This window comes from Oncorhynchus mykiss, chromosome 2 (assembly GCF_057628025.1).
Source record: "Oncorhynchus mykiss isolate SJ-2025 chromosome 2, ASM5762802v1, whole genome shotgun sequence".
In the NCBI taxonomy this organism is placed as follows: Eukaryota; Metazoa; Chordata; class Actinopteri; order Salmoniformes; family Salmonidae; genus Oncorhynchus; species Oncorhynchus mykiss.
This window is the reverse complement of record NC_143023.1, coordinates 38,117,808-38,129,758: the sequence shown is the minus strand read 5'-3', so window position 1 is coordinate 38,129,758 and position 11,951 is coordinate 38,117,808. Positions and strand designations below refer to the sequence as shown.

Below are 11,951 nucleotides of genomic sequence, written 5' to 3'. Positions count from 1 at the left end.
TTAGCTCTTACACGAGAAGTGGTTAACAAAGTTGGTTGAATGGATCACATCATTGTCATCCTCATCAACACCAGGGTTGGAGGGAATGGAGTCATCAATGAACTTATTAACAAGATCTCCAGGGGTCCTATTGAGATGCAAGTGTGTTGAAAAGGATGGTTTTATTTGTATGTGGTTTTAACAGCCATCTCCATGGTAATCAAATTCTAATGCATGGTGCATAGAGGCACGGAATACATAATCATGTTTTGTCATAATTTAAATGTTTTAATCAGAACGTTTAATCTATGTATGAATTCCGAATGGCCAATACTTTATAAGGTACAAATTCTAAATAAGAACAAGTCTATAAGGACCTGGCCTGTCCTCTTGTAGATCATATTTTGTGTTTCTGTTGATGCAGTGTTTGTTAAGTCTAGTTGATTCAAATAGCTAAATAAATCTCATAACAGGTGAGCTCTGCAGACAATTTCAAAGAAAATATTCACATTTTGTTTTGGTCAAACATTTATTTATTTTATATTTAGGTGACTTTAAAATCAGTTGTTACGGTTTGTACAATATACACAATGTAGAAAGTATCCAACATTTCTTTTAGTAACTTTTCTCCAAATATTAGATATGACATATCAGGTGTTGTATGTCAACTTTCCATGAAACGACTGTAAAATATACACTTTGGCATTTTTTATAACCCAATTTCATAACCAATTTTTATAAATCAATTTCCATATTGTTATGATGGTGAATTATAAATAAGAATACAGTGAAATAATAAAAGGAGTAAAACACACATTACAGTTGTACAGTGTATGACTACATTCACAGATATGAATTACACCTCAATGCGTCAGCAAAAATATTTCAAACACCTTCTATAGCCCAATATATATTTTGTTGTTTTTTTACAAGTGCAAAAATCTGTCCTTCACAATATGCTATCTAAGACTAGGTAATAACTGAGTTATTATGCAATATCTGTAAAGAACAGATATTTGCTTTTGTATTGGAGAAAGCCTTTAGCCTGAGTGCCAGTCGGTTTATGCTATCATGCCAACTCCTTGTCCTGGGCATGTTTGGTTTGTCAATGAGCAATTGAGTGAGCAAGAGCACAACCAGATCTGAGACTAGGCTAGAAGGTCTTTGCAAGTGCAAAATCAAAGAAAACATGCAAGTCATCATGCAAACCACTGGCGAAAGAAAATAACAGTGTGCCTAAAAAAAGAGGACATTTATGAAAATGTCACAATTGTAAACTTAAACTTACACAAATCTCAATAAGTATCAAAAAGCAGATAATGAATTACCCTACCATACATTAGGTCAGTCATCTATGATCATGAATAGCTATCCTCTTCTGTGGATTATGTTTTACACATTACTGATTTATAAATGAGTTGATGGTATGGTCGAGTAGCTTTCTGTAGCCATATTAATCATCATATTCTTCAATAATACCCTTTAATATCACTTAAATTGCCTACATTTCTCAAAAGCACATATGAGCCCTCATATACAGTTTCTCAATACATCTCATATACAAGCAAACAAACAAACAAACAAAAACAGAGTAGGCTAGACCTACAACCAGTATACTATTCATGTGGAATAGAAACCAGGTTTTGCTGCGCTAACTACTACCGCTGTATGTTATTCAAGTAGGTCGACACATCAGGGTTGTATTCATTAAGTCACACAACAGGCAACGTTTTAAACCATTTTGCAACGGACAAGTCAAAGAATTTCCTCCCTCTTTCAATATTTTTTTTCCCGCTTGGTACCTACTGAACACGACCCAGTTTAAACCAGAGAACCAATGCTGAGCAGACAAACCAGCAGAGCAGCAGTGACCAATGCTAAAGGGAAGTGCGGACCCCTAGCGGCAGAAGAAGGAACGTTCAGAGTACCATCCAGCTTGAGGCAGGAGGTCATGGAGGTGTTGCAGCACTCTTGGTGGCATGTATCTGTTGTGGTCGTACACCAGGTGTTTCTTGTGCAGTTGGCATTGCAGCCTCCCATCCAGGTCGTTGTTGAACCAGTTGTCATCTTTTTCAGCTGAAAAGAGAAACGTGGATTGAGAATGCATGGAGTTTGATGAGTTTAAGAATGTACGAGATTGGCGAAAGGAAATTCTCTCTTGTCTGAGTGATGCTATTGAGATCATAACAGATAATCATTCTTGTCGTGGCCAAATGTATTTTCCTTCTTTCGCTATGAAATACTTAAAGTGTACATTTGTATCCTACAGCATTTACAGTTCAATGAAGGATGTCTAGTTTGTCTACTATGGGTATAGAATGATGAATAGGGTAGGGTGGGTGCACTTTTAAGCCTACCTCACAGTAGGGCTGGTTGAGGGGACAAGGCATTGGGTCTTTGGTTATCCAAGTCTTGTAACAGTTCTGCTCTGTGCACTGAAACATCTGACACTTCTTAAGTTTCTGCAAATAGATGGATAATGTTAATAAAGACTTTTCAATTCACTGACATTGAGTCATTTGCATACACACACACTAGGGATGGACAGTTACCGTATAATCGTGTAACTGATGATTATGGAGGAAGACAGTCATGAAAATAAAATAACCTTTATAACCGTTTTAAAAAACAAAGTATTCACACCCCTTGACTTTTTCCACATTTTGTTGTGTTACAGTGGGATAAAAATGTATGTAATTGTCAGTTTTTGTCAACGATCTACACAAACTACTCTATAATCTCAGAGTGAAAGAAAAATTTGAACAAGACCAAAAAATTTACAAAAATAAAACACTAATGTACAGTATCTTGATAAGATAAGTATTCAACCCCCATAACATGATGCAGCCACCACTATGCTTGAAAATATGGAGAGTGGTACTCAGTATAGTTTTGTATTGAATTTGCCCCAAACATTACACTTTGTATTCAGGACACGAATGTGTTCATTTAGTGCCTTGTTGTAAACAAGATGCATGTTTTGGAATATTTTTACAGGCTTTCTTCTTTTCACTCTGTCAATTAGGTAAATATTGTGGAGTAACTACAATTAAACTCATGGTGAAATCCCTGAACGGTTTCATTCCTCTCCGGCAACTGAGTTCAGAAGGATGCCTATATCTTTGTAGTGACTGAGTGAATTGATACACCATAATTAATAACTTCACCATGCTCATAGGGCTATTGAATGCCAGATTCTTATTTTTTTTACCTATCTACAAACAGTTGATCTTCTTTGCGAAACATTGGAAAACCTCCCTGGTCTTTGTGGTTGAATCTGTGTTTGAAAATCACTGATTGATTAAGGAACCTTACAGATAATTGTACAGTCATGGTCAAAAGTTTTGAGAATGGCACAAATATTAATTTTCACAAAGTCTGCTGCCTCAGTTTGTATGATGGCAATTTGCATACACTCCAGAATGTTACGAAGAGTGATCAGATGAATTGCAATTAATTGCAAAGTCCCTCTTTGCCATGCAAATGAACTGAATCCCCCCCAAAAATTTAGACTGCATTTCAGCCCTGCCACAAAAGGATCAGCTGACATCATGTCAATGATTCTCTCATTAACACAGGTGTGAGTGTTGACAAGGACAAGGCTGGAGATCACTCTGTCATGCTGATTGAGTTCGAATAACAGACTGGAAGCTTCAAAAGGAGGGTGGTGCTTGGAATCATTGTTCATCCTCTGTCAATCATGGTTACCTGCAAGGAAACACGTGTAGTCATCATTGTTTTGCACAAAAAGTATTTCACAGGCAAGGATATTGCTGCCAATAAGATTGCACCTAAATCAACCATTTTTGGATCATCAAGAACTTCAAGGAGAGCGGTTCAATTGTTGTGAAGAAGGCTTCAGGGCGCCAAAGAAAGTCCAGCAAGCTCCGGGAACGTCTCCTAAAGTTGATTCAGCTGCGGGATCGGGGCACCACCAGTACAGAGCTTGCTCAGGAAAAGCAGTAGGCAGGTGTGAGTGCATCTGCATGCACAGTGAGGCTAAGACTTTTGGAGGATGGCCTGGTGTCAAGAAGGGCAGCAAAGAAGCCACTTTTCTCCAGGAAAAACATCAGGGACAGACTGATATTCTGCAAAAGGTACAGGGATTGGACTGCTGAGGACTGGGGTAAAGTCATGTCCTCTGATGAATCCCCTTTCCATTTTTGGGGGGCATCCGGAAAAAAGCTTGTCCAGAGAAGACAAGGTGAGCACTACCATCAGTCCTGTGTCATGCCAACAGTAAAACATCCTGAGACCATTCATGTGTGGGGTTGCTTCTCAGCCAAGGGAGTGGGCTCACTCACAATTTTGCTTAAGAACACAGCCATGAATAAAGAATGGTACCAACACATCCTCCGAGAGCAACTTCCTCCCAACCATCCAGGAACAGTTTGGTGACGAACAATGCCTTTTCCAGCATGATGGAACACCTTGCCATAAGGCAAAAGTGAGAACTAAGTGGCTCTGGGAACAAAACATTGATATTTTGGTCCATGGCCAGGAAACTCCCCAGACCTTAATCCCATTGAGAAATTGTGGTCAATCCTCAAGATGCGGGTGGACAAACAAAACCCCACAAATTCTGACAAACTCCAAGCATTGATCATGCAAGAATGGGCTGCCATCAGTCAGGATGTGGCCCAGAAGTTAATTGACAGCATGCTAGGACGGATTGCAGAGGTCTTGAAAAAGAAGGGTCAACACTGCAAATATTGACTATTTTCATCAACTTCATGTAATTGTCAATTAAAGCCTTTGACACTTATGAAATGCTTGTAATTATACTTCAGTATTCCATAGTAACATCTGACAAAAATATCTAAAGACACTGAAGCAGCAAACTTTGTGGAAATTACTATTTGTGTCATTCTCAAAACTTTTGGCCACGACTGTAGAGTGTCTCCCCCTTTGAAGAGGGGGATGACTACAGCAGCTTCCAATCTATGGGAATCTCAGATGATACGAAAGAGCGGTTGAACAGGCTAGTAATAGGGGTTGCAATAATTTCGGCAGATAATTTTAGAAAGAGAGGGTCCAGATTGTCTAGCCCGGCTGATTTGTAGTGGTCCAGATTTTGCAGCTCTTTCAGAACACCAGCTATCTGGATTTGGGTGAAGGAGAAGTGGGGAAGGTTTGGGCGAGTTGCTGTGGGGAGCGCAGGGCTATTGACCAGGGTAGGGGTAGCCAGGTGGAAAGCATGGCCAGCTGTAGAAAAATAATTATTGAAATTCTCAATTATTGTGGATTTATCGGTAGTGACAGTGTTTCCTAGCCGCAGTGCAGTGGGCAGCTGGGAGGAGGTGCTCTTATTCTCCATGGACTTTACAGTGTCCCAGAACCTTTTTGAGTTTGTACTACAGTATGCACATTTCTGTTTGAAAAAGCTAGCCTTAGCTTTCCTAACTGCCTGTGTATATTGGTTCCTAACTTCCCTAAAAAGTTGCATATCACGGGGGCTATTCGATGCTAATGCAGAACGCCACATGATGTTTTTGTGTTCTTCAAGGGCAGACAGGTCTGGAGTGAACCTAGGGCTATGTCTATTCCTAGTTCTAAATTTTTTGAATGGAGCATGCCTATTTGAGCATGCCTATTTATGGCGAGGAAGGCACTTTTAAAGAATAACCAGGCATCCTCTACTGACGGGATGAGGTCAATGTCATTCCAGGATACCCCGGCCAGGTCAATTAGAAAGGCCTGTTCGCAGAATTGTTTTAGGGAGCATTTGACAGTGATGAGGGGTGGTCGTTTGACCGCAGAGCCATTACGGATGCAGGCAATGAGGCAGTGATCGCTGAGATCTTGGTTAAAAACAGCAGCGGTGTATTTGGAGGGCGAGTTAGTTAGGATAATATCTATTAGGGTGCCCATGTTTACGGATTTGGGGTTGTACCTGGTAGGTTCATTGATAATTTGTGTGAGATTGAGGGCATCAAACTTAGATTGTAGGATGGCCAGGGTGTTAAGCATGTCCCAGTTTAGGTCACCTAGCAGCACAAGCTCAGAAGATAGATGGGGAACAATCAATTCACATATGGTGTCCAGGGCACAGCTGGGGGCAGAGGGTGGTCTATAGCAAGCTGCAACGGTGAGAGACTTGTTTCTGGAAAGGTGACTTTTTAGAAGTAGAGGCTCGAATTGTTTTGGTACAGACCTGGATAGTAAGACAGAACTCTGCAGACTATCTCTGCAGTAGATTGCAACACCGCCCCCTTTGGCAGTTCTATCTTGGCAGAAAATGTTATAGTTAGGGATGGAAATGTCAGGGTTTATGGTGGTTTTCCTAAGCCAGGATTCAGACACGGCTAAGACATCCGGGTTGGCAAAATGTGCTAAAGCAGTGAATAAAGCAAACTTAGGGAGTAGGCTTCTAATGTTAACATGCATGAAACCAAGGCTTTTACGTTTACAGAAGTCAACAAATGAAAGCAGCTGGGGAGTAGGAGTGGAGCTAGGCACTGCAGGTCCTGGATTAACCTCTACATCACCAGAGGAACAGAGGAGAAGTAGGATAAGGGTACGGCTAAAGGCTATAAGCACTGGCCGTCTAGCACGTTCGAAACAGAGAGTAAAGGGAGCAGGTTTCTGGGCACGATAGCATGGATTCAAGGCATAATGTACAGACAAAGGTATGGTAGGAAGAGAGTACATTAGATGTAAACCTAGGCATTGAGTAATGAAGAGAGAGATATAGTCTCTAGAGACGTTTAAACCAGGTGATGTCATCGCATATGTGGGAGGTGGAACAACATGGTTGGTTAAGGCATATTGAGCAGGGCTATCGGCTCTACAGTGAAATAAGACAGTAATCACTACCCAGGACAGTAATGGACAAGGCATATTGATATTAGGGAGAGGTATGCTCAGCCAAGTGATCGTATGAGTCCAGTAAGTGGTTGGGCTGGCTGGGGATATGGCGATTCAGACAGTTAGCAGGCCGGGGCTAGCAAGCTAGCATAAGGGCCTTAGAGGGACGTTGCGATGGGGGAAAAGTCTGTTTTTGGTGACGTCGGTGAAGTCGATAGACCAGTTGTGGAATTAGTAGGGTTCCAAGTAGCAAAGGGGTCCAAGTCCAATTGACAAAATGGGTATAGTGGTCCAAGAAACTTGCCAGTGGATCAGCTAACAGTCCAATATGCTATAGATAGCTAGCAGGCCGCAATTAGCAGAATGGGCCTTCAGGGGACGTTGCACCTGAGGGGCCTGTTGGGATCCTCAGGCAGATTATGTCGGTATTCCAGTCGTAAAGGATCGGTATGCTCTGGTTTGAAACTCGTTGTACAAACTGACGAGAGCTTTCCGAGCCAAAGGTTAGCCGACTGATAGCTGATAGCTGGTAGCTAGTTAGCTAGCTAGCTTCAGTTGAAGCAATCCAGTTCGGAGGTAAATAGAAATACTTTAGAAAAACCCCCAGATCCACACCACATTGAGTGAGGCGGGTTGCAGGAGAGTATTTTGAAGTTGAGGTTTAGGAACAATGTTAAAAAGAATCAGAAGAAAAATATATAAAAAGATGTACATGGGACGAGACAAGACAAAGACAAAGACAAAGACGTCTGAATGCTACGCCATCTTGGATTTCATAAATGTAAGATATTTCAAATTCAGGCTGTAACACAACAATATGTGGAAAAAATCAAGGGGTGTGAATAATTTCTGATATACATTTATATACAGTACCAGTCAAAAGTTTGGACACACCTACTCATTCAAGGGTTTTTCTTTATTTGAACTATTTTCTCCATTGTGGACAAATAGTGAAGACATAAAATATTGAAATAACACATATATAATCATGTAGTAATCAAAACATTGTTAAATAAAAAAATATTTAAGATTTTAGATTCTTCAAAGTATCCACCCTTTGCCTTGACGACAGCTTTGCACACTCTTGGTATTCTCTCAACCAGCTTCACCTGGAATGATTTTCCAACAGTCTTGAAGGAGTTCCGAAATATGCTGAGCACTTGTTGGCTGCTTTTCCTTCACTCTGCGGTCCAACTCATCCCAAATCATCTCAATTAGGTTGAGATCAGCTGATTGTTGAGGCCAGGTCATCTGATGCAGCACTCTATCACTCTCCTTCTTGGTCAAATAGCCCTTACACAGCCTGGAGGGCTGAGGCTGGTAAATCTAATGAACTTATCCTCGGCATTAGAGGTAACTCTGGGTCTTTTTGACATTTTGCAACGTAACAGCCCTATTCTAAAATGTATTTTTTAAATTCCTCAGCAATCTACACACAACATCCCATAATGACAAAGCAAAAATATAAGTATTCAGACCCTTTGCTGTGAGACTCAAAATTGAGCTCAGGTGCATCCTGTTTCCATTGATCATCCTTGAGATGTTTCTACAACTTGAGTGGAGTCCACCTGTGGTAAATTCAATTGATTGGACATCATTTGGAAAGGCACACACCTGTCTGTATAAGGTCACACAGTTGACAGAGCATGTCAGAGCAAAAACCAAGTCATGAGGACGAAGGAACCGCCGTAGAGCTCTTAGACAGGATTGTGTCGAGGCACAGATCTGGGGAAGGGTACCCAACAATTTCTGCAGCATTGAAAGATCCCCAAGAACCTAGTGGCCTCCATAATTCTTAAATGGAAGAAGTTTGGAACCACCAAGACTTCTCCTAGAGCTGGCCGCCCGGCCAAACATGGAATTGGGGGAGAAGGGCCTTGGTCAGGGAGGTGACCAAGAACGCAGTGATCACTCTAACAGAGCTTCAGAGTAGTGATGGGCATTCCGGCTCTTTTCAGTGTAGTGTAACTTTTTAATATATATAAACAAAGTGCATATAAATCTAATCATTCAAAACAAAAACAATCTGAACAACATAATAATAGAATATTGCACCATATCAAAAAATAAATAAATAACAAAGCGGAAACGGATGTGGCCACTATGCAGAGTCTCCCTGTCATGACTTTAGTAAGCCGTGGGTAGACAGAGGCCTTGTTCTTCCAGCAGCTCATAGGATCTGCAGATCTTTGAAGGAGGGGCTCCTCCAAATAGGATCAGACCTCCGTTATGGCATCTGCTGAGGGATTCCTTCGTGCTGCATCCCCAGTTGCTCTCTCGTCACACAGCATCCAAACAGCAGACATTTGTGGCACTACTGCTGGAGCTTCTGCTCCATCTGATCCCTCTTCTTCCTGGTGCCTGAGCCAGCTGACTGCTGGGGCTGTCCCTCCCTGCTGCTGAAGTTATTCTTTGAAGAGCCTCATCAATCACTCTGGCATCACTGGAGGCTAACTTCTTAAACCTGGGGTCAAGTGCAGCGGTTTCTGATAGCACGTGATTATATTCCATTCTGTGGAACTTTCTGTCCATTGATGAACATAGGGTGTCAATCAACTCTGTCACATGTCCTGTAGTTACATTTGCTTCTCTCTGGCGGCTGGCTGTGATTCGCTGTAGACCCTTACACAGGAGTATCATTTTTGCAGCTGTCAAATAATTGAAAAGAGAGAACAGTAACTTATTAGTTCAGGTTCATGTTTTTTCTACTGTTAATACATTCTCATCTACTGTCCACATACATATATAGTACTGGATTAAATAATGATGTAGTAATAACTGCTTACTGTACCTCTCTCCACAGTGACCTGCTCAAAGGGTTCCAGGACTCTGCACATCTCCTCCACCACCTCCCATTCCTCTTGGGTCAGAGCATCAACAGGTGCATTGACAATGGCCAGGGTAGAGATGATGGCATCCTTTGACTCAAGAAACCGCTTCAACATATAAAATGTTGAATTCCACCTTGTAGTGCAATCTTGTTTAGGCCTCAGCTCAGGCATCCCCATCTGGCGTTGTGTAGACTTGAGTTTTTCAGCACCTATTGTGCTCCTGTAGAAGTATTCCAAGACAGACCACTTTTCCATCTACTTGCCATTCTCTGGACACTCTCAACAGTTCGTCTGCCAAGTTCTCTGAGGTGTGCCTGTCGCTGAACTCAAAGCAGTCCAGAAGACAGCTAGACATCGAAAAATCTTCAATGAAGTGACATGGCGGAGATCTTTGTGGGCTATACTCAGCCTTGTCTCAGGATGGGAAGTTGGTGGTTGAAGATATCCCTCTAGTGGTGTGGGGGCTGTGCTTTGGCAAAGTGGGTGGGGTTATATCCTTCCTGTTTGGCCCTGTCCGGGGGTGTCCTCGGATGGTGCCACAGTGTCTCCTGACCCCTCCTGTCTCAGCCTCCAGTATTTATGCTGCAGTAGTTTATGTGTCGGGGGGCTAGGGTCAGTTTGTTATATCTGGAGTACTTCTCCTGTCCTATTCGGTGTCCTGTGTGAATTTAAGTGTGCTCTCTCTAATTCTCTCTCCCGGAGGACCTGAGCCCTAGGACCATGCCTCAGGACTACCTGGCATGATGACTCCTTGCTGTCCCCAGTCCACCTGGCCGTGCTGCTGCTCCAGTTTCAACTGTTCTGCCTTATTATTATTCGACCATGCTGGTAATTTATGAACATTTGAACATCTTGGCCATGTTCTGTTATAATCTCCACCTGGCACAGCCAGAAGAGGACTGGCCACCCCACATAGCCTGGTTCCTCTCTAGGTTTCTTCCTAGGTTTTGGCCTTTCTAGGGAGTTTTTCCTAGCCACCGTGCTTCTACACCTGCATTGCTAGCTGTTTGGGGTTTTAGGCTGGGTTTCTGTACAGCACTTTGTGATATCAGCTGATGTACGAAGGGCTATATAAATACATTTGATTTGATTTGACATGTAACCGACATGTAAGAAGTGGTTGTCCAGCAGTCAGTGGTAAGGCAGACTGCAGTAGCTTTTCAACTCCTGCACTGAAGCCTGTGTGCTCTCATACAGTTGTCGTATAAGTGAATTTGAAAGAGTTTTCTTGCTTGGAATAGACTATTGCTAAAACCTCCGTCCTCCACGATCGAAAATGGCTGGAAATCGGTAGCAATCATTTTAGCCAATGCAATATCAATTTGGCCTTGTTTTGCTACAGACATAGACTTTGGCATAAACTGGTCCATAGAAGACTGCGTTGCTGTGGGTCGCGGAGTAGGCCTACTTGAGTGAGTGGATACATCTCCACGTGTGGAGGTGCTGGCTCCACCACTATCACCAGCAGGCCCGCTAATTTCTTGAAGCTCCGCTACAGCTAGCTTCACAGTTCGCATATGCCGTTGTAGGTTGTGCGTAGAACGGGCTTTATATGAGATTTTGTTTTGGCAAATTCTACACTGTGCTTTAACATTGTCTACATTATTAAAATGCATCCAAATGCTACTGTGCTTCCGACTCATTTTCCAGCTGTTGTTTTCACAGCTGTCCTTCCTCTCTCTCCTCGGCTTTGGTTCCTTCGTTGACACTGCGTGTCTGATTGACAGGAATAACAGGTGAGACTGTTAGTCTGAGCAGACAGTCAGAACGAATGTGTGTGCGCTTGAGCATTTAGGCCTATATTATTTTATTTCTTTTTTTGTTCTTCGAATTAGTTTATTCTATTCATTTAAATCTTTTGATTATTCTTCTGATATGCGAGCCGGCTCCCAACATTCTCCTACAAGAGCCGGTTCTTAGAGCCGATGACGAACAGATAGCTCACTGAAGACGGGGCTAAGACGGGACTACCGAGCCCGTTTCCGCGCTAACATCAACTCAGTCATTAAACAGTGTTGCTCCTTGCTGAAACAAGCAAGGTGTCTTTGGTTGTCTAGACAACTCCCCCTCCCTGCAACAGCAGCACGGGAGCGGAGGAGAGGAGAAAATGTCTTTAAAACTAGTATAATGGTGAGCGCGGTCACTTGCCTGAACAATAACTGCCATCCAAAATTCCATGACCGTCACCCACCCACCCACCCACCCACACACACACACACACACACACACACACACACACACACACACACACACACACACACACACACACACACACACACACACACACTGCCCCTTTAATGTGTATATGAATGTACCCTAACATATTGCTGTAGG

General features: G+C 42.4%; 1 protein-coding gene across 1 annotated transcript in view; it reads right to left on the bottom strand.

The window, feature by feature from the left end:
• Positions 1–489: 489 nt before the first annotated feature.
• LOC110489149 (uncharacterized) overlaps positions 490–11,951 on the bottom strand; it is a 29,303-nt gene continuing 17,841 nt past the window's right edge. Inside the window, exons 8-9 of the mRNA XM_021561766.3 lie at positions 2,337–2,441; positions 490–2,055 (exon numbers count right to left, since the gene is read on the bottom strand). Of these exons, the coding sequence (XP_021417441.2) occupies positions 1,801–2,055; positions 2,337–2,441 (360 nt within the window). The 3' untranslated portion in view covers positions 490–1,800. The remainder of the gene's footprint in view (positions 2,056–2,336; positions 2,442–11,951) is intronic.